Source organism: Pyrgilauda ruficollis, unplaced genomic scaffold (genome assembly GCF_017590135.1).
Source record: "Pyrgilauda ruficollis isolate IOZ18807 unplaced genomic scaffold, ASM1759013v1 scaffold294, whole genome shotgun sequence".
NCBI classification, from domain to species: Eukaryota; Metazoa; Chordata; class Aves; order Passeriformes; family Passeridae; genus Pyrgilauda; species Pyrgilauda ruficollis.
In genome coordinates, this window is record NW_024524311.1 from 124,324 (window position 1) to 146,061 (window position 21,738).

At 42.9% G+C, this 21,738-nt stretch overlaps 1 protein-coding gene across 2 annotated transcripts; it reads left to right on the top strand.

Annotated features, from left to right (window-relative positions):
• The first annotated feature begins 1,427 nt into the window (after positions 1-1,427).
• Positions 1,428-17,818, top strand: IFNAR1 (interferon alpha and beta receptor subunit 1). Of its 2 annotated transcripts, none has more exons than XM_041472630.1 (10): positions 1,428-1,453; positions 6,139-6,323; positions 8,159-8,316; positions 9,575-9,722; positions 10,817-10,931; positions 12,085-12,284; positions 12,545-12,699; positions 13,494-13,647; positions 14,795-14,949; positions 16,016-17,818. In XM_041472630.1, the coding sequence occupies exons 2-10, from the start codon at positions 6,305-6,307 to the stop codon at positions 16,244-16,246; spliced, it is 1,335 nt and encodes a 444-aa protein (XP_041328564.1). In that variant the 5' UTR covers positions 1,428-1,453; positions 6,139-6,304; the 3' UTR covers positions 16,247-17,818. The 2 variants fall into 2 exon arrangements, with proteins under 2 accessions (XP_041328564.1, XP_041328563.1); XM_041472629.1 differs by lacking the exon at positions 1,428-1,453 and adding an exon at positions 1,520-1,643.
• Positions 17,819-21,738: the final 3,920 nt, after the last annotated feature.

Genomic DNA, 21,738 nt, shown 5'->3' on the forward strand with positions numbered 1-21,738 from the left:
AAAATCTGCAGCCGGTGGGTCCCACTTAATTCTCCAAAAGGATTTGCACAATTCAGTCATTCTGCTTTTCCACACGTCCCCTTTGCAGACAGGGAACCTGTGGGGAAAAATAAATAAAATATGGGATTTGTAATGAAGAGCCTGTCCCAAAGGCAGGGTCAGGATAAGCCATCACTGTCCAGGGAGTCCCAGCTGCAATGGGATTTATTGGTTCTGGTTTCCTCCTCATAAAATCTAATATCAGACTGATCCCAAGCAGCACTTTCAGATGTGCCTTTGAAATTGTAACCCTTGGGAAGTCGTTACTAAATTGCTTCAGGTGAAATAGGAACAGATAAAACAGAATGTCAAGGCCAAGAGGTGTGTTTTATTTCTTTTATTTTGTTTAAATTTTTATTTATTTTTATTTCATTTTATTTAAATTTGATTATGTTTTGATTTAATTTTTATTCTATAGAATATTTTTTAAATATTTTGTTAGTTTTTATTGTGTTTTACTTATTGTGTGTATTTTTAAATTTTCATTAATTTTTATTTTGTGTTCTATTTTAATTTTATATCTATTTTATTTTTTACTTTTTAGTTTTTATTTTATTCATTTTATTTTTGTTCTACTTAATTTTTATTGCATTTACTACAATTATTATTATATTTTATTTACTTTAGATTTTATTTTATTGTAATATTTTACTTTAATCTTATCTTAATATTTAATTTGCTTTTTATTTTAGTATTTTATTTTAATTTTATCTTAATGTTTTATTTGCTGTTTATCATAATACTTTATTTTATTTTATTTTAACATTTTATTTTAATTTTATCTTAATATTTTATTTGCTTTTTAACATTTCATTTTAATGTTATCTTAATGTTTTATTTGCTTTTTATCATAATACTTTGTTTTATTTTAACATTTTATTTTAATTTTATCTTAATATTTTCTTTGCTTTTTCGTGTAATATTTTATCTTAATTTCATCCTGATATTTTATTTGCTTTTTATTGTAATACTTTATTTTAACATTTTAATTTTATCTTAATACTTTATTTTTGTGTTTTACTGTAATATTTTATCTTCATTTTGCCTTTTTTTTGTAATACTTTATTTTAATTTTATCCTAATATTTTACTGACTTTTTAGCATAATACTTTATTCTATTTAACATTTTATTTTAATTTAATCTTTATATTTTCTCTGATTGTAACGTTTGATTTCTGTGCTTGCTGGTTTCTCCTAGGCCAGAGCAGCCTGCCGAGCCCAGAGGACGTGCGGGTGCACGTGGTGAACACCAATTTCACCCTGAGCTGGGATTACCAGGGCAGGGACCCCGGGGTGACATTCTCAGCACAGTTCCAGTGGTGAGTGCCATCCCTGGAGCCATCCCTGGCTGCTCCTGGCATTGGGGTTACAGGGACACTGAGCCCGGGGTGACATTCTCAGCACAGTTCCAGTGGTGAGTGCCATCCCTGGAGCCAGCCCTGGCTGCTCCTGGCACTGGGGTTACAGGGGCACTGAGCCCGGGGGGACATTCTCAGCACAGTTCCAGTGGTGAGTGCCATCCCTGGAGCCAGCCCTGGCTGCTCCTGGCACTGGGGTTACAGGGGCACTGAGCCCGGGGGGACATTCTCAGCACAGTTCCAGTGGTGAGTGCCATCCCTGGAGCCAGCCCTGGCTGCTCCTGCTGCTGGCCCAGGTTTGTCTCACTGCTGGGAGAAATCGGGTTATTTGTCACACAGAGCTTGCTGCTAATGCTGAACCACCAGCAGGGCCCTTGCAGGAGATTTGCTGGCACACTTAGAAGTGCAATTTAGGTTTATTTACAGAATCCCAGAATCCCTGGGTTGGGAGAGCCCTCCAAGCCCATGGAGCCCAGCCCAGCCCCAAGAGCTCAGCCAAAGCCTGGCCCCCAGTGCCACATCCAGGCTGTGTTAAACACCCCCAGGGATGGTGACTGCAGCACCTCCCCGGGCAGCCATTCCAGAACTTTATCACCTTGCTGGAAAAACTCTTTCCTGCTCTGCAGCCTGCATTCCCTCGGTGCAGCTGCAGGCTGTGTGCTCTGGCTGTGTCAGTGCTGCTGCAGACAGAGCCCAGCCCAGCTGAGCACAGGCACCTTTCAGGAGCTGTGCACAGTGAGGAGGGCACCCCTGAGTCTCCTTTTCTCCAGGGGAGCACCCCCAGCTCCCTCAGGGCTTCCTCTCAGGGTTGGTGTTCCAGCCCCTCTCCAGCCTGGCTGTCCCCTCTGGATGTGCTCCGTGTCCCAAGGTCCTTCCTAAATTTAGTCTGGTTTGTTTGGTTTCTGCAGCTGTGGCCACACACAGAGGATTTGAGGGAATTTTCAGTATAACTTTCAGCTAATTTCTCAGAGTTCATCAACGCACATTTCTCAGCTGCAAGTTTAATGCCCAGACAAAACTATTTAAGGTTTGTTCTTAAATATTTCCTTGGTTTCCTTCAGTTGTTCCATATCCCAGTTCTTTTGTTCACATTAGCACAGGCATTTTGTGGCACTTTCCTGACAAGTAAATATTGAAAAACATTTCTAGATAAAATTACTGAAATTCTGAGCAACCTGGGATTATGGGAGATTCCCTGCCCATGGCAGGGGTGGAACAGGATGGGCTTTAAGGTCCCTCCCAAACCATTCTGTGATTTTGGATTTTTTAAAAAATAGCTCTTATTTTCCAATATGTAGATAAGAACAGCTGCTTTGAAAATAGATTTATTTTTAAAAATATCAGACTGGTCTGAAACACAAGGTAGGAGTTGAGGATAAACAACTACTGCTTCAAGTCTGTGCCTCCTTTTTTTGGCCAGGACATTTTAAATGTCTCTATAAATCTCTTTATTTACTGAGGTGTGGATGTGTGTTGATTAAAAAAGAGCTGCTGAAAACCTGATCATTGCTGAGCTCCACTTTTCACCTCTGTGTTTTTTATTTTCCCTTAATTTCCATTCCTGGCTCATGTTATGATTAGTGGAGTTCTGCTGGTTTTGTGCTCCTTTAACCACTTTTGTCAAGACTTTCAAATTCTTCCCATGAATTATAAAACCTTTGCCAGGCTAGGAAATATCATAATCCTGAGGATGTAATTCTGTGTTCTGGCAGTTGTGGGATAATTTATAAGGAGATAACACTGATTACACTGGTGATAAGCAGCATGAAAAGGGGTGATGTTTATTAAAGTTAAGAAGAAAATAAGAATAATTTCAGTGGTTGTGGGTTGGATTTATCCCAGGCTATTTATCCTGGGGGTGTGTTATAAATAACTATGTAGTTATTGTATTTTGCTATTATTGGCTTTTGTAAATTATTTTGATAGACTAGAGTTTGTAATCTCTTTTTAACTGCTTTTGATGTAGTATAATTTGTCAGCCTTTTATAGTTAGTACTCTAATCCCTGTGTGGATTGTGTATCTTAGTGTGATAAATATATATTATAGTTTAGGCTTTTGCAAAATATTATGCACTGTGTATTATAACTTTAACTTCTACAGAAGTAATTGTAGTAGTGAAATAATAATAATAACAACACTAATAATAATATCTTATTAATTTGTAATCATACCTATTAATATTAATAATAATTATACAATTAAAATAAATTAATGAAATAATAATAATTGTAGTTGTGAAATAATAACTAATGCCTTTATTTTTGTAACTGACAATAGTGCAATATCTATTCAATAGTAAAATATCTATTCAAGAGTCAAATAGCTAATATTGATTGAAAGTACTTGTAAAAATAGCTAAAATGTCTGTATGATAAGGTAATATTGAAAAGAACCATGCAAATAACACCAAAAGAGCAAAGAAAAATCTACCACTGCCCCTTGGGTATCAGTAGCTGTCAAACCACAGACCAGGGAGCCTCGTGAGGAAATAAACCACAAAACTCTCAAAATCCCACCTGTGAAATAAAACACAAAACTCAAAATCACATCTGTGAGGAAATAAACCACAAAACTGTCAAAATCCCACCTGTGAAATAAAACACAAAACTGTCAAAATCCCATCTGAGAAATACAACACAAAACTGTCAAAATCCCATCTGAGAAATACAGCACAAAACTGTCAAAATCCCATCTGAGAAATAAACCACAAAAGTCTCAAAATCCCACCTGTGAAATACAACACAAAAGTCTCCCATCCCATCTGCGTTGTGCTGTAGAAGGTGAGGCCAGGGGCCGAAGGAAGATAAAGAATTGCTGGAGCATGTGAAGCCGAGGGAAGGTTGAATATGTATAATCCTCATGAATATTCATGTGGCCCATGCCATCAGAGAGCACCTCAGAGCTGTTTCAGTTCCTGTGTGCTCCTGGCAGTCTGCCAGGCACCCCGCACTGGGAACTGTCCCTTCCAGCCCTTATTCAACTTCTCAGAATCTTGGAGTGAGCCTTGTTTCTCACAGGGTGTTGATCCCAGGGTGTTTGTTTCTCCTGGGGCTGTTGTTTCTCCTGGGGTATTGTTTATCAGGGGTGTTTAACCTGGGGGTGTCATTTAATCTGGGCTGTTTGTCCTGGGGGTGTTTTTTATTCTGGGGTCTTGTTTCTCCTGGGGGTGTTTAGTCCAGGGTGTTTCTCCTGGGGATTGTGGTTTGTCCTGGGGGTGTTGTTGAATCTGGCCTGTTTATCCTGGGCGTGTTGTTTATCCTGGGGTGTTGTTGATCTTGGGGTGTTGTTTCTCCTGGGGGTGTTTGTCCTGGGGGGGTCTTTTATTCTTGAGTGTTTATCCCAGGCTGCTTATCCTGAGGGTGTAGTTTATCCTGGGGATGTTTGTCCTCAGGGTGTTGTTTCTCCTGGGGTATTGTTTATCTGGGCTGTTTCTCCTGGGGCTGTTGTTTCTCCTGGGGTGTTTCTCCTGGGGTTGTTGTTTGTCTGGGGCGTTTCTCCTGTGGATGTTGTTTCTCCTGGGACTGTTGTTTCTCCTGGGGGTGTTTAGTCCAGGGTGTTTCTCCTGGGGTTGTTGTTTGTCTGGGGCGTTTCTCCTGTGGATGTTGTTTCTCCTGGGACTGTTGTTTCTCCTGGGGGTGTTTAGTCCAGGGTGTTTCTCCTGGGGTTGTTGTTTGTCTGGGGCGTTTCTCCTGTGGATGTTGTTTCTCCTGGGACTGTTGTTTCTCCTGGGGGTGTTTAGTCCAGGGTGTTTCTCCTGGGGTTGTTGTTTGTCTGGGGCGTTTCTCCTGTGGATGTTGTTTCTCCTGGGACTGTTGTTTCTCCTGGGGGTGTTTAGTCCAGGGTGTTTCTCCTGGGGTTGTTGTTTGTCTGGGGCGTTTCTCCTGTGGATGTTGTTTCTCCTGGGACTGTTGTTTCTCCTGGGGGTGTTTAGTCCAGGGTGTTTCTCCTGGGGTTGTTGTTTGTCTGGGGCGTTTCTCCTGTGGATGTTGTTTCTCCTGGGACTGTTGTTTCTCCTGGGGGTGTTTAGTCCAGGGTGTTTCTCCTGGGGTTGTTGTTTGTCTGGGGCGTTTCTCCTGTGGATGTTGTTTCTCCTGGGACTGTTGTTTCTCCTGGGGGTGTTTAGTCCAGGGTGTTTCTCCTGGGGTTGTTGTTTGTCTGGGGCGTTTCTCCTGTGGATGTTGTTTCTCCTGGGACTGTTGTTTCTCCTGGGGGTGTTTAGTCCAGGGTGTTTCTCCTGGGGTTGTTGTTTGTCTGGGGCGTTTCTCCTGTGGATGTTGTTTCTCCTGGGACTGTTGTTTCTCCTGGGGGTGTTTAGTCCAGGGTGTTTCTCCTGGGGTTGTTGTTTGTCTGGGGCGTTTCTCCTGTGGATGTTGTTTCTCCTGGGACTGTTGTTTCTCCTGGGGGTGTTTAGTCCAGGGTGTTTCTCCTGGGGTTGTTGTTTGTCTGGGGCGTTTCTCCTGTGGATGTTGTTTCTCCTGGGACTGTTGTTTCTCCTGGGGGTGTTTAGTCCAGGGTGTTTCTCCTGGGGTTGTTGTTTGTCTGGGGCGTTTCTCCTGTGGATGTTGTTTCTCCTGGGACTGTTGTTTCTCCTGGGGGTGTTTAGTCCAGGGTGTTTCTCCTGGGGTTGTTGTTTGTCTGGGGCGTTTCTCCTGTGGATGTTGTTTCTCCTGGGACTGTTGTTTCTCCTGGGGGGTTTCTCCTGGGGCTGTTGTTTAATCCGGGCTGTTCTCTGTCCCGCAGGCCGGAGCTGGAGGACACGGGCTGGCAGGAGCTGCCAGGGTGCCAGGCTGTGGCTGGCACAGGCTGTGACTTCTCCTCGGCCATCTCCGAGTACTACGATGCCCACTACGTGCGCGTCAGGGCGCAGGCAGGGCCGCTGCTGTCCCCGTGGTCCGAGGTCCTGGAGATGGTTCCAGAGCAAGTCGGTACGAGCTCGGGGCTGCTGGGGACACTTTGCTTCCTTTAGCACCTCAGGGGAGGGTTTGGACCTCTGCCATGGCAGGGGTGGCACTGGCTGGGATTTCTGGTCCTTCCAACCCAAAGCAGTCAGGAATGAGGGATTGTGGAAGAGCCACGTGTGGTTTCCACTGCTGGTAACAGCAGGACAGGTGGAGTTTCCCAGCAGGAACATAAGATCAGGCATCTGCAGGTCATGGAATGCTGCAATTCTGTCTTTTCTGGAGAGGGAAAACTATTCCAGGTGGTGCTGGTTTCCTGACTGAATTTCCTGTCACTCTGTATTTTCCCATATTATTTCTTGGAAAAGTCCTTTTTGACAGTAGATTTTTGTAGAATCCCAAACTGGTGTGGACTGGGAGGGGCCTTAAAGCCCATGCCATTCCACCCTCTGCCATGGGCAGGGACACCTTTCATAGACCAGGTTGCTCCAAGAACCCCATTTTTGGGAAGTTTGTGGCTTTTCAGCAGTTCCAGTGGTACTGAAGCCCTCCTTTGATGCTGGATTTGTTGGACTGAGCTAAGTCTCTTGCCTTGCAGATTTAGAATAATTATACTGAAAATTTAGAATAATTTATACTGATTTTTTTGGAAAACATTTGCTGGTAGTATTTAATTTTAACTGCTTTTAGAACCTGGTGATGGTAGTTGGTTGTTAGGTTAAATTTCTTTTAAAAACTACCTGAGTTATGAAAACTTAAGATCCTGTAGGTGATTATTCAAAAGAATTAGAAATAAGACACCATAGGCAGGTACTTTAGGTTTATTATTGTATACTGCTTTTGGGGTGTATTTTCTCAAAGTAGACATTTTTAACTTCTTTTTTCTTTCCATATTTGCAGCCCAGATTGGTCCACCAGGATGGGATCTGGGCAATGAGGAATTGTTCCCTGGCAGGGTGGGCAGGGCTGGGATGGAATTGCCAGAGCAGCTGGGGCTGCCCCTGGATCCCTGGCAGTGCCCAAGGCCAGGCTGGACACTGGGGCTGGAGCAGCCTGGCACAGGGGAAGGTGTCCCTGCCATGGCAGGGGTGGCACTGGCTGGGATTTCTGGTCCTTCCAACCCAAAGCAGTCAGGAATGAGGGATTGTGGAAGAGCCACGTGTGGTTTCCACTGCTGGTAACAGCAGGACAGGTGGAGTTTCCCAGCAGGAACATAAGATCAGGCATCTGCAGGTCATGGAATGCTGCAATTCTGTCTTTTCTGGAGAGGGAAAACTATTCCAGGTGGTGCTGGTTTCCTGACTGAATTTCCTGTCACTCTGTATTTTCCCATATTATTTCTTGGAAAAGTCCTTTTTGACAGTAGATTTTTGTAGAATCCCAAACTGGTGTGGACTGGGAGGGGCCTTAAAGCCCATGCCATTCCACCCTCTGCCATGGGCAGGGACACCTTTCATAGACCAGGTTGCTCCAAGAACCCCATTTTTGGGAAGTTTGTGGCTTTTCAGCAGTTCCAGTGGTACTGAAGCCCTTCTTTGATGCTGGATTTGTTGGACTGAGCTAAGTCTCTTGCCTTGCAGGTTTTAGAATAATTTATACTGATTTTTTTTGGAAAACATTTGCTGGTAGTATTTAATTTTAACTGCTTTTAGAACCTGGTGATGGTAGTTGGTTGTTAGGTTAAATTTCTTTTAAAAACTGCCTGAGTTATGAAAACTTAAGATCCTGTAGGTGATTATTCAAAAGAATTAGAAATAAGACACCATAGGCAGGTACTTTAGGTTTATTATTGTATACTGCTTTTGGGGTGTATTTTCTCAAAGTAGACATTTTTAACTTCTTTTTTCTTTCCATATTTGCAGCCCAGATTGGTCCACCAGGACTGGAATTGCAGTCCACAAATGGAGTTGTAAAAGTTATGGTTTCTCCTCCAGAAGCAAATCAGAGGAAAAAAATGTGGATCAATGACCTGAGTTTTAAATATAACCTGGTCTTCTGGGAAAACTCCTCACATGCTCAGGTATCAGCACTTCTTTTTTGTTATTTAACCTTACCTGAGATGAACTGTCAGAGATGGAATTTAATTTGTACTCTGAAATGGAATTGTTTGCTTCTGTCACTGTGTAACTGCTCCTGTGTGTCTGAAGGCTGGGGGAGGTGGTTTTTTTCTTGGTGGGAAGATTTTGTTCTTACCATAGGATTTTTTTATTGGGATTGCCCTGATCCAGGGACTTTTTTGAGTTGTTGCCATTGTGAACTGGTTTCCAAGGCAGCATGTGTGTCCTGCAGAGCACCCAGAGCTCTCCTGTGAGGAGCAGGGGAGAAACTCTTCCTTTTTTATCTTTTTTAGGGAAGTGAGAGTCATCTAAATTAGGGCAGGGATCGAAGGGCAGTCTGTGTTCTTTTGGGAGATCAGCTCAAAATCATCACTTCAGAAAGAACCTTGAGGGGCTGGAGCAGGTCCAGGGCTGGGAAGGGGCTGGAGAATTCCTGAGGGAGCTGGGAAGGGGCTGGAGAATTCCTGAGGAGCTGGGAAGGGGCTGGAGAATTGCTGAGGAGCTGGGAAGGGGCTGAGCCTGGAGCAAAGGAGGCTCAGGGGCCCTTGTGGCTCTGCACAAGTCCCTGCCAGGAGGGGACAGCCTGACAGGGGGGAAACACAGGGATGAGGAAAGGACAAGAGGGAATGGCCTCAAGGTGCACCAGGTGAGGTTCAGATTAAAGACAGAATAACATTCCCCTCTCAGAGTGGTCAGGCCTTGGGCTGAGCTGCCCAGGGAGGTTTGGAGTCACTGGGATTGTCCCAGAGGAGTCTGGATGTGGCCTTGGGGACAGGCTTTGGGGTGATGCTGCTGGGGCTGGGGTGGCACTGGGTGGTCCTGGAGGGCTCTTCCCACCTCTGGGATTTTGGGATTGCACACCAAAGGAGAAAAAGGCCCAGAAGTACAGTTGGGTATGGTCAGTCTGGGGAGCCAAAGGCAGAGGAGAGAGGAGTGTTTGGGTGGTGGAGGGATGGGAATGTCCTGCTTCATCCTGGGATGTCTGTGGGGTGAGCAATCCCTCCCCACTGCCATGGCAAAGGAGCCAAAATATTCCTGCCTGTCAGTCTTTGGCTAAGCTGCAAACCTCCCTTTAGGATTTCTCCAGCTCAAACACTGTCCTGCTTTCTCTATTTCACCTTTTTAGGTGGGGGATGATACAAATGGGCTGAAATGATCATTTGAAAATGTTCTGGGGAAGCACAGTTCCCCTCACAGGCTCTTTGTGTTTGCTTCTTCCAGCTGCAGAGTAAAAACATTTTCCCTGTTGACAACATTCATGACCTTGCCCCAGACAGCACCTATTGCTTCAAAGTCCAAGCAAATCTCCCCATGGAGGGAAAGGAAGGCTTGTTCAGCCCCACCAGCTGTGTGAAAACCACCCAGAAAGGTACCCAGGAAATCAGGTTACCTGCAAATGATGGCTTCTCTTGAACTGGCACACAGCCAGGTGTTCTGAGGCAGCAGGAGTGGGCAGAAGGGCCAAATTCCTCCTCATTTTGTATAAAAAAAAATATATATTATCTATATTTGCCCTTGTCAACCAACATAAAATACGTCAAGGGTAGAGTTTTAGTAGTACAAGAAATTTTTTTGCCATGAGGCAAACTTTGACATTCATTTGGAACAAAAACTTCTTTGTGTGCTTTGGAAAAGTCTTCTTTTTGAATCAGTGACTGAAGCAGGAGGTAAAAAACCAAAATACTTGGCAATCAATGAATGCACAGAAAGTTGAGCTGAGCTTAAAAAAATGCTGGTTTTATATAATCCTTGGTGAATTGATTGTTACAGCTGCTGAAGAAAGGCTTTGAGGGGGCAGTTTGCCACCTTGTTATGTAAAATTAACTTATTTTCTGTGCTGTGCTGTTGATTTAGATGTTTATTTTAGGAAAAAATAACTGCAGAAAGTCAAATGTTAGATTGGACAGGGGTGGTACATCATAATGAGTTGATGGTACATCAAAATGTAAGTGATTGATGGTAAATGAAAATTACTTTATACCCATAATACATTAATTAATACACATCTGTGTCTTTTAAAAAATTAAAAGAATACATGTGTATTTTTTAAATATTAAAATAATATATGTGTATCTTAATAAAATTACAATAGCTGATACATTCAAGTTTTCCTATTTTAATAAAATATTGTGTCACATTCATATTATAATAAAATATTAAAACAAAAAAAAAGTACAATAAATACAGATGTGTATTTTATACATTTTTCTCCTCATGTTATTCCCAAACCAGTTTATTTCTGCTCCTCTCAATATTTGTACACTTTCATTTTTTTCTGAATTGATTTTAACTGATTTTTTAAATTAAAGGCTTGATAGGATGCTTTGCACTTCACAGCCTGTGACTTGCAACCTGTATAATTAATAATGTTCATGTTTTCATTATTGACATTAGAAATGTCCATTCCCTGTCCAGAACATGAAGGTTTTTGGTAACTTTGGCTTTCTTTTTCCTCCTGAGCAGTGAACGACCCCCTGTGTGCCACCAACCTGAGTGTCCTGGCTCTGAACATGAAATTCCACCTGCTTTGGAGCAGCCAGGAAAATCAGGATGTGAACTACAACGTGCAGTACCTGCTGTGAGTTCAGCCATTCCCAGCCCTGCCATCTGAAATCCCTTTTATTGTGTTCTGCAAGTGTTTCCTGGAGGTTAAAATGAAATATTTGCTGGCTTCGTGTGCTGATGGGAACGTGAATGGCTCACTGCTGTTGAAAGAATTCCATGTAACACCTGGGATTTCGGGGCACTGGGCTGCTTTTGGGGGGTTAAACTCCTGATGGAAGGGACTCCTGAATGCTGAGGGACATTTTTAAAGCTGGGAAGCTTGAACTGCTTAGTGGCTTTTTGAATGTGAAGAAATCAGATGAGTAAAAGTGAGCAGAAGTACAGGTGGTGGAGGTTTCAGTTGGCAGCAGCTTGGATTTCTTCTGGGCACACCCAAATAGGGGAGAAAACCCAAGGCAGCACACTGTGTCACATAAAAAAATGTGTCCCATAAAAGAAATGTTGTGTTACATTAAAAGAATGTTGTGTCCCATAAAAGAAATATTGTCCCATAAAAGAAATGTTGTGTCCCATAAAAAACCCATCAAGTCATACAAAAACCCCCTCATGTCACATGCAATAACCCTTGTATCACATCAAACCCCATCATATCACACACAAAAACACTTTATCACAAAAAGAAAACCAGATAAAAATCATATTGCATCAAAAAACAAGGAATGCCATTAAAACCCCCATGATATCCCATAAAAACCCATCGAATCACATCCATAAAATCCCATTAGGAAGCAGCTCTAAAATCTGTATCTCAATCTCCAGCTGCTGCATAAATATAGTGGCCAGCACCTAACAGAAGAGGAGGGATCCCCTGGCATTCCTTGGGAATTCTTTGGCATGGCAGGAAAGCAGTGGACTGCACAGAGCTACGTGAGAACTTCTCATTTGGATTCTCAGAACCTGCCCACCCCACTTTTCATTTCTCTGCTGAGGCTTGGCTAAAGCCCTGATTTGTATTCCCTGGCCCTTTTATCTTCATTGTTCCACTCAGAAATGTCTCATATTCAAATGTTGGGTGTTTGGTTTGGTTGGTTTTTTTTTTTTTTTTTTTTTTTTTTATTACTAGAGCCTTTTTTGCCCAAAACTGAGCCAAGTGCAGCACAAACAAATGTGATTTTCTAGAGGAGTTCAGGGAGCTGACATGAAAACTCTTGAATTCTCTGTTGCAGTGGTTTCTGGAAGAAGCTCAATGGTGATTTCTCAGACAAGTGGCTCAGTGTCCCTGGCTGTGAGAACACCACCAGCACCTGCTGCAACTTCTCCTCCATCATCACCCCCAATGGATTTTATTACCTGCGAGTGCAGGCCAGGGAGGGACACACCAAATCCTGCTTCTCCAGGGAAGTCAAAGTGGATCCTCTGAAAACAAGTAAGGAAATGGTTTCCTGAAGTGCTCGTTGCTCAGCAAACTCCTGCCACGTGGCTTTATGAGCTGACACAGCCTGGAGAGGGGATTTCACAAGAACATAGTGAAATTCATTGAAATGTTCCTCAGGACTTGATATTCTGTATAGAACTATGAAATCGTACTTCTAACTGTATGATTCTTCAAAGTTATCATGGATTTCACTGGCAGTCTTTGAAGCAGTGTTTTAATTGGATTTTAATTATTTATTTGATTGTTTTCAGATGGAATTGGCCCTCCTGGTGTAAGGCTGGACCTCAGTGATACTTTGCTCCACATCCTTATTTCTCCTCCAGGAGGAGATGAGGATGAAGTCATGAGGGACCATTATGACTTGTCCTACAGGATCCTGTACTGGAAGAATTCCTCAGATATGAAGGTGTGAACAAATTACATGCAATATAAAATTGATTCTGGCTTAAATCCTGAGTTTTCATTTTCCCTGAGGAGCTCCTTTCCAAAAGAGGCACATCTGTGGTATATCAGTCTTTTAAAAAGTCAATTTATTGGATTTTTTGATTGAAGGTTCTATCAAAAACCTGAGCACTGTGACTTTTGTCACCCAGTGGTTGGGATTTTTATGTAACTCTTTTGGAAATCTGTTCACTGTGATTTTATCTCCCAGTGATGGGGTAACATCTCCAATTCCATGGATGTGGCTGTGTGTGATGGGATGGAAAAAGCTCCTCAAACACTGAAGTCCTGCATCCTTTTAGCTCATATTTTAATGGATCTTTCCATGTTCTTTAAATACTTCTTAGGGTAAAATGTTTCACAGTAATTGGCAAAATGGGGGGCAGAAGAGAAGGAAGCAAACTGCAGCAGGAAGGAGTTTCCTGGAAACTTGGAATTGTGACATTTCAGAATGGGGGAAGCACTTGGTTCTTGCCCAGGAAGTGTTTGCTGAGTTTTGCTTGGGAGCTAAGGGGCAGTTTATTTATTTTACTGAATCTGGGTGCCCAGGGAGGTGATGGAGTTCCTGGAAATGTTCCAGAGGCACCTGGATGTGGATCTGGATGAGCTGGAAAGTCTCCAGCCCTGCAGATCCTGGGGCTGCAGCAATGTCTGACATTTCACAGGGTCACTTCTCCATCAGAGGCTGCAGCTCTCACCTGTTTGAGACTCCTGTCCATGGGATCTGATCCCTCCTTTTCCCTGTTTTGCTTTTCCCAGGAGGAGGTGAAGCAGAAGGAGGTGAAGCAGACCATAGCCACAGTCCCTGATGTGTCCCCCTCCACGCTGTACTGTGTCAGAGTCCAGGCCTTCTCTGAGCCCTACAACAAAAGCAGTGCCTACAGCCAGCAGGAATGCATCCACACCCCTGGAGGTGGGCACAGCCTGGCAGCAATCCCCCTCTGCAGCTGGGATTGTTACCCCTTCCCTGGGAAATCAGCACTCCTGCCAACACTGGGAGCACTGGCCGGGCAGAGAGCTTCGCTTCCCAGCCCTACATCTTGGGAGGGGGCAAGGAATCACTAAATTCCACATTTTCAGGGGTGTTTTATCCTTGAAACTGTCTTAGTCCTTCTGGGAAGGAATCTCCTGTGCTGAAGAGTGAGGAGATAAATCAGATTTGTTAGGGCTGAAAGCTCATCTTGGTGCCAAAGGGGAGTGGGGGGATTGCACTCACTCAGAACAGAAGAGCAAATCATGGTGAAGATAATTTGCCACGTAAAATTTTATTAACACTGTGAAAATTTCTGACTCTTCAAACTGCCTTAAAGCCAAGAAAATGTAATAACAGCAATGCCTGGCTCACATTCAGGATTCATTTATATTGTGGTCCTCAGTGCCGTGTCTTATCAAGCCAAAAAAGAACCAAATGCTACTTTTTACCTGAATAAGATAAATATTTTAATCTCTTTTCCTAGGTATTCCTCTTCCCCTTATCCTGCTATTTCAGTGAATCTCTTTAAATCCAAGCAATGCCTTCAGGACAGACCATGCTTTGTCTTTCCTGTGTTTTTATAGCCCAGAGTGAAAATCTTCCATTCTTTGATCATGAAATAAGACCTGATTGTGTCCTTTGGATTACTTGGAAAGTGGCTGCTGGTGCCTGTTAATTCCAGTATCACCAAACTCCTTTCAGTTTGTTGAGATAATCATGGAAGGGTTTGGGTGGGAAGGACCTTGAGGATCATTTCATTCCACTCCCCAGCTTCTCCTCTCCAGGGGAGCATTCCCAGCTGGTGCTGGGGTGCTGGAGGGACTGGAGCATCTTGGAGGTCTCTTCCCACCTTGGTGATTCTGTGTTCTTGTATTGGGAGATATACTGTGGCTTCTTTAAGCAAAATTATCTCAGACACTGGAACAGCATCACTTTTCCCTGGTGCCCATGGCTGTGGAAATGTGGAGTGTTTCCATGATGTGGAAATGTTGAATTATTTGATAAATTCTGCAGCACATTTGGAGCTGTGCTTTAATTTCTGCTGGTTCTGAATACCTCAACTGAATGGTTTTTATTCCCGTTTTAGGTACACCTTTACCTCTGATCATTTTTGGGATTTTCATGGGTGCCCTGCTGCTTGTCCTGCTGGTGGCCACTCCTCTTGTTTTTGTGCTCTACCAAGCCTACAACAAGATCAAATACGTGTTCTTCCCCTCCTGCCAGCCCCCCCTGAACATCGAGGTGAGCTCTGGCTTCTCAGTCATCACACAGCTTCCTTGTAGGACAATGAACTTCAAATACCATGGAAAAAATATGTTTATCTCTTATGGGTCAGCCAGGGTTCATTTCAGAGGTTTTATCAGTGGTCTCCAGAGCTTTGTCCAGTCTCCAGCTTGGCACAGGTGCTGCTTAGCTGGGATCCTGTTCTGGAATGAGAAGGGCAACACTCAAGTGTGTCTTGAAACCTCTGTACCTCTTTTAATTCTTGTGTGGCCTCCTCAGGCTCCAATGCATGAAATGTTGCAGTTCTGTGGTTATTGACAGCTGAGAACAGGAAAAGGGCTGAGATAAAATGTTGGAGTCACCCTTTAGTGTTGGAATCTGTGAATGCAGCTGGGAGGTGGGAGCTGGCATCTGCTCCAGGGAACAGGGACAGGAGCAGAGGGAACGGCCTCAGGCTGGGCCAGGGCAGGCTCAGCTGGGACAGCAGCAGGAATTTGCCCATGGAAAGGGTGCTCAGGCCTTGGCAGGGGCTGCCCAGGGAGCTTTGCAGTGCCCATCCCTGCAGGTGTCCCCTGGGGGTGGCACTGAGTGCTCTGGGCTGGGGACAAGGTGGCCATGGGGCACAGCTGGCACTGCCTGGGCTGGCAGGGCTGTGCCAGCCCCAGGGATTTGAGATTCTGTGAACTAAACTTCATCCTAAATCTGAGTTGGTCACCCTAGGGAAACAAGTGTTGTGTTAGGGGTGGGAAACCACTCAATGCTGCTCAACATGAGCAGGGAACCCCAGGCTGGTTTGGGCTGAAGGGACCTCACAGCCCACCCAGTGCCACCCTGCCCTGGCAGGGACACCTTCCCCTGTGCCAGGCTGCTCCAGCCCCAGTGTCCAGCCTGGCCTTGGGCACTGCCAGGGATCCAGGGGCAGCCCCAGCTGCTCTGGGCACCTGTGCCAGGGCCTGCCCACCTTCACAGTAAAGATAAATCACATTTGTGTGACTGTGATGTTTAGCAGAATTAGTATTTAATGATTTAAATCAGTATATAATTATTATTTATGGATGTTCATCTCTTCCCCTTCTGTCCTCAGGGATTTGGAGCACGGCCCTTCAGCAGCCCTTACCTGTCAGCTGCAGCAGAGGAATCAGTGGAAAATTGCTGTGTGATTGAATCCATGGTCACAGAAGAGGGAAATCAGATTGTTTTTACAGATTACAGTCATTCCAAGCACAGCAGTCGAGACTCAGGGAATTATTCCAACGACGACAACACTTCTGGGAGCAAAGGATCCAAAGAAACACTGGAAAGGGGAATGCTGTAACTTTGGGCAAAGGAAATTCCTTTATGGGATTGTCAACTTCACAAACACTTCAAACCTCTTTGTGATGGAAATCCCAGCCTGAGGGGGACACTGGGACCTTTGGGATCCTCAAGGGGACAGTGTGGCCTTTGGGTTCCAGTGGGAACACTGGGACCTTTGGGATCCTCAGGGGGACACTGGGACCTTTGGGATCCTCAGGGGGACACTGGGACCTTTGGGATCCTCAAGGGGACAGTGTGGCCTTTGGGTTCCTATGGGAACACTGGGACCTTTGGGATCCTCAGGGGGACACTGTGATCTTTGGGATCCTATGGGGACACTGGGACCTTTGGGATCCTCAAGGGGACACTGTGATCTTTGGGTTCCTATGGGAACACTGTGACCTTTGGGATCCTATGGGGACACTGGGACCTTTGGGATCCTATGGGGACACTGGGACCTTTGGGATCCTCAAGGGGACAGTGTGACCTTTGGGATTGCTGGATTTGGGTTCCCAGGGCTGCCCTTGCTGGGGGAGCTCCTCAGCCCTGGCTGGGAATGACCCCAGTGTCCCCACCCCACCCAGGGCTGTCCCTATGCACCAGGAGCAGCTTTGGGCACTTCTCTACTTGAAGCTGTGAGCTGAGCAGAGCCTGCCTGCTCCAGCAGAGTTGTGTGGAGTTACTCCCACAGTGTTTACACAGCCAGAGGAAATCCATGCTGGACACAAACCTGTGGAATTTTCACTTGCTCTTCCAGCCCCTGCTTGGCTCAGCAGGTCCAGAGCTAAAGGTGCCAGGGGAGCAAGAGGAGCAGCAGTGAGGAGGCTGGGGTTCCTCACAGGATTCCTCAGGAGGTTCCTCACTGGATTCCTCAGGAGGTTCCTCACAGGGTTCCTCAGGAGGTTCCTCACAGGGTTCCTCAGGGGATTCCTCAGGAGGTTCCTCACAGGGTTCCTCAGGAGGTTCCTCACAGGGTTCCTCAGGAGGTTCCTCACAGGGTTCCTCACGGAGTTCCTCATGGATGTGTCTGGGAATGTTCCCAGTGCTTGTTCCACGTCTCACTCCCCATCCCTGGAATGTCCCAGGCCAGGTTGGACCCTGGGGCTGGAGCAGCCTGGGACAGTGGAAGGTGTCCCTGCCATGGCAGGGGGGGTTGGGATGAGCTTTAAAGTCTCTCCAAACTCATTCTGGGATTAGCAGGACCCTGGTGGAATTTAGGAATGCCTTTAGCAGAGGGCTGAGCTTGGCACTCAGAGCTTTCCCTGTTTTGCCAACAGACTTTTCTTTGGACAAACAATCAGGATGTGCTGCAGCAACATTTCAGTTTCCATATTCCATATTTTCCATGCTGACTCCACTGTCTTCTGGAGCCATTTTTTCTTAAGTACCTTATTTTTTTATGGAGAAAGTTCTTAGGAGTCAGCTGGGTGCAGGGATCCCATGGACTGCTGTTGTTGTTCTATCTAAGAACTCTTGGTGTTTATATAACTTTTTTTTTTTTTTTTAATTTTGAAGATACTACCTAATTTTATAAATTTCCTGTTCCTGTGTTCATTGAAGAACATAATAAATTTTGCACATTTGCTTCTTATCCCTCTCTTGGTCCTGTGTGGTTTTGGTGTAGTGGCATGGAAGCTGCCCTGTGGAGTTCCATGAGGAGCTGTCCTTCCTGAAAATCCCAGTGTGAAGGATAGAATGGAATGTCCCATATAAATTATATATAAATGGAATTAATGGCATCATTTGGACAAAAGTTAACTCATGGGAGGGATTTCACTGCCAGAGTTTAAGCAGAGCACCCAGTGAATGTTCCTGAAAGAGGCAGGATAATTCACAGGCAGCCCCATTTTCCTCTGGAGTGCAGAACCAAATGGATGCTAATGAATGGATATTTATTGTTATTATTATTGTATTTTGTGCTCTAAATGTGCTTACAGAAAACCTTATACCAGCTCTTTCCAGTGGGGCCAGAAGCAGCAAAACCAGGACAGTGAGATGGAAAAACTCCTTGATTCAATGAGTATTTAAATATCTAATATGAATATTTTAATGATAATAACAATTATTTTTTTGTGGGTGTTTTTTTTGTTTGTTTGTTTGTTTGGGTTTTTTTTTTTAATCAAATATTTAAACTGGAAAATTAAGTTCCTAAATGCCCAAGTCAGCCTCATTCTGATTTTTCAGATGTATCCAGAAATACTGGGAAAAGGATTTGACCAGAATTTCACAGTTCACAGAACTCTTCACCTCAGAGTAAAAGGGAACTGTAATTAAATGGATTGCTCATCCCAAGGTATTTCTGAGCAGTGTGGCCCTTGGGGGGTTCCCTTCCCCTTGGTCAGGGTATTCCCAGCAGGATGAGCTCGGAGCTTTCCCAGCCTGAACAATTCTGTTACTCTGTGGTTCTCTTCCCTGGATTTATGCTGCAGATGTTGGAATCCTGTCCCAGGAAAGCTGGACTGCTCTGTGTGGACGTTGGGAGGTGCCTCGAGGTGGGTCTTAGTGAAACCAGAAACATTTAATCCCTGTTGATTTTGTGGGATAAATTCAATATCAGCTCCCAGCCCCGGGGAGGGGAGGGTGGTGGGGCAGGTTTTGTGTCCTGGGATTGAGCTTGTGACAAACAGCCTGACTCTTCAAAATTTGAACAGTTTAATAAGGGATAAAAGGGACTTCTGCAGCACTGGGAGCTTGGCAGAGGCACGCCAGTTAGTTTAAAATCATTTCCTTCTTTAATTTTCAATTGCATTGCTCAGATGCATGTTCATGAAGATTATGGATATTCAAACATCCCTTGAGTTTGCAGTTCTGGTTCAACTCTTGACCCATCTTTGGAAAGTACTGCAGGTGAAATTTATTGTTTTATGTTCTCACAAGGCCCCTGTTCTGTGGTTTGAGAGTTCTCAGTAACCAAAGGTCAGTGATAAATCCTTCCTTGCATTCTTGTTTGTTTTCTTTGCAATGTTATCTTACACAGACAAGGTTCTGCACAAGTCATGAAATCAACATCAGCCACTTCCCAAATTACCTGAGTTACTCTTTCCCAAATTACCTGAGTTACTCTCACCATGGTCAGTGAGTTACACAAACAAAAACATTTAACATCACAATGCACAACACAGTCTCTATTTGAATATTTTGCCAAAGCCCAAATGTGGAGTTTTTTTGGGTTTTTGGGGTTTTTTTGTTTTGTTTTGTTTTTGTTATTGTTGGGATTAAATGTATGAGATTGTATTCTTGTTTGGATTTAAATATTTATTAGTTTTTATCTATATTATGCTTTTATAAACTGTGAGTTTTATAGCACTTTATTTTAATAAACTAAAAATGGAGTTGTATCTCTATAAGATTTTTTAAGGATAAACTGTCTAATTAAGAAATGACACTTAAATTATTTTTAACTCTTAACTAACTACTTGTGGTCCACAGTGTGGACTTTTTTATTTAATTCCTTTTTTCTTTAATTCCTTTTTTATTTAATTATTTTTTTATTTAATTCCTTTTTTATTTCTTTTTAAATTTAATTTGATTTAATTATTTTTATTAATTTAAAATTTATTTCATTATTTAATTGTTTTGTTTCTTTTTATTTCTTTTCATTTTATTATTTTTTTATTTAATTAAGTACCACCCACACCCATGGAAAAGAAGGTGAAGAAGAAGGACAAGTCTCTTCTCTAAACTTCTATCTTGTTTTATACATATTATTCTATTCTACAACTTTAAACTCTAAGATTCTCCTATGTGATATTACACACTTCTGTTTAAAGTGCACACTTCTAATCTTATTTTTATCATTCAGTTTTGGAAGCTTTCTCCACAGCCTCAGGTGTTCTTTTGGGGTCAGTGCCTGTCAGCACAGAGTCTGAAATTCTGAGTAAGCAGGGTTCCAACACCTGAACTAAAATGTGTGTTTGTCACACTGAAATGCACAGTCTGCACAGGGCCAGGTGATAAATTGTATATATTAAAGCAGCTCAAAGTGATCACAAACTGTAATTGTTGTTATTAACGTATAAATAATCCATATAATTCATACGGAAATAATACAATTATTATTATAAATATTATATTATTGCATTATTATAAATAAGAAATTGCAAAAGCTAATACCTGATAGGGAAAGCCAAGAACCCCAGAGTTCTTCAGAAGGAGCTGAGGGAGGATTTTCCATGGTTGGTCACTGGGACTTTGCCATCCCTTCTGCCTTGGAATGCATCCTGGGACTGGCCTAAATCGTTGTTAGGGCTTATTTATTTAGATTTTATCAGAGTTTATTTATTTATTATTAGGATTCATTCATAATTGGTTATGGTTTATTTATTAATTATTGAGTTTTGTTTATTTATTTCTAATGTATTAGGTTTTATTTACTATTGGGTTTAATATATTTATAATTGATTTAGCTTGATGTATTTATTATTAGGATTTATTTATTTTTTTATTTTATTTATTTATTTGTAATTGATTAGATTTTATTTATTTATTATTAGCTTTTACTTGTTTGTTTTTTTAGAATTGATTAGGGCTTGCTTACTTATTAGGACTGATTGATTTATACCTTATTAGGGTTTCTTTATTTATTATTAGGCTTTACTTATTTAGAATTGATTAGGTTTCATTTATTATTAGGTTTTATTTATTTAGAATTGATTAGTGTTTGTTTATTTCTTTGTTAGGTTTTATTTGCTTATAATTGGTTAGGTTCTATTTATTTATTATTAGGGTTTACTTATTAAAAATTGATTAGGTTTCTTAGCTTTAAAAATCTATTTCTTTAGAGTTCATTGGGGTTTGTTTATTTACTATTAAGTTCCATCTGTTTATAATTTGTTAGTTTTTATTTATTTATTCATTATTAGGTTCCATTCATTTATTTAGAATTGGTTAGGTTTTGATTTATATATTATTATTTTTATTTATTTAGAATTGACTAGGTTTTATTTCTCTATTATTACAGTTTTTTATTAGTTCAGAGCCATATCCTTGATGGGGAATCCCAGGTGAGAAATAGATACATTTAAAAATGGATAAATGAATAGATAAATAACAGATAAATAAACTGGTAGCAGAGAACTCGGTGGGTGATGAGTCCAGGTGGGATTTGGGTGTGAATCCATGCAGGATTTGGGTGCGAATCCAGGCGGGATTTGGGTGTGAATCCATGCGGGATTTGGGTGTGAATCCAGGTGGGGTTTGGGTGTGAATCCAGGTGGGGTTTGGGTGTGAATCCATGCAGGATCTGGGTGTGAATCCATGCAGGATTTGGGTGTGAATCCAGGTGGGGTTTGGGTGTGAATCCAGATGGGATCTGGGTGTGAATCCATGCAGGATTTGGGTGTGAATCCTGATGGGATCTGGGTGTGAATCCCGGTTTGTGGGGAGTTTTTTCTGCAGAGCAGAGGCTGGGATTGTGTTTGGGGTATCCAATGAGGGCTCCGTGCTGCTGGGGGTGCCCAGGGACAGAATTCCTCCTCCCTGTGCAGGAATTGGGTGTCCCTGGGAGGGCAG

What these genes read in the sequence shown, in the direction of transcription:
- IFNAR1 (XM_041472630.1), top strand. An exon ending in TGTGAAAACCACCCAGAAAG is followed by an intron (nt 9,723 to 10,816) that starts GTACCCAGGAAA and finishes CCTCCTGAGCAG; the next exon opens with TGAACGACCCCCTGTGTGCC. An exon ending in TACAACGTGCAGTACCTGCT is followed by an intron (nt 10,932 to 12,084) that starts GTGAGTTCAGCC and finishes TCTCTGTTGCAG; the next exon opens with TGGTTTCTGGAAGAAGCTCA.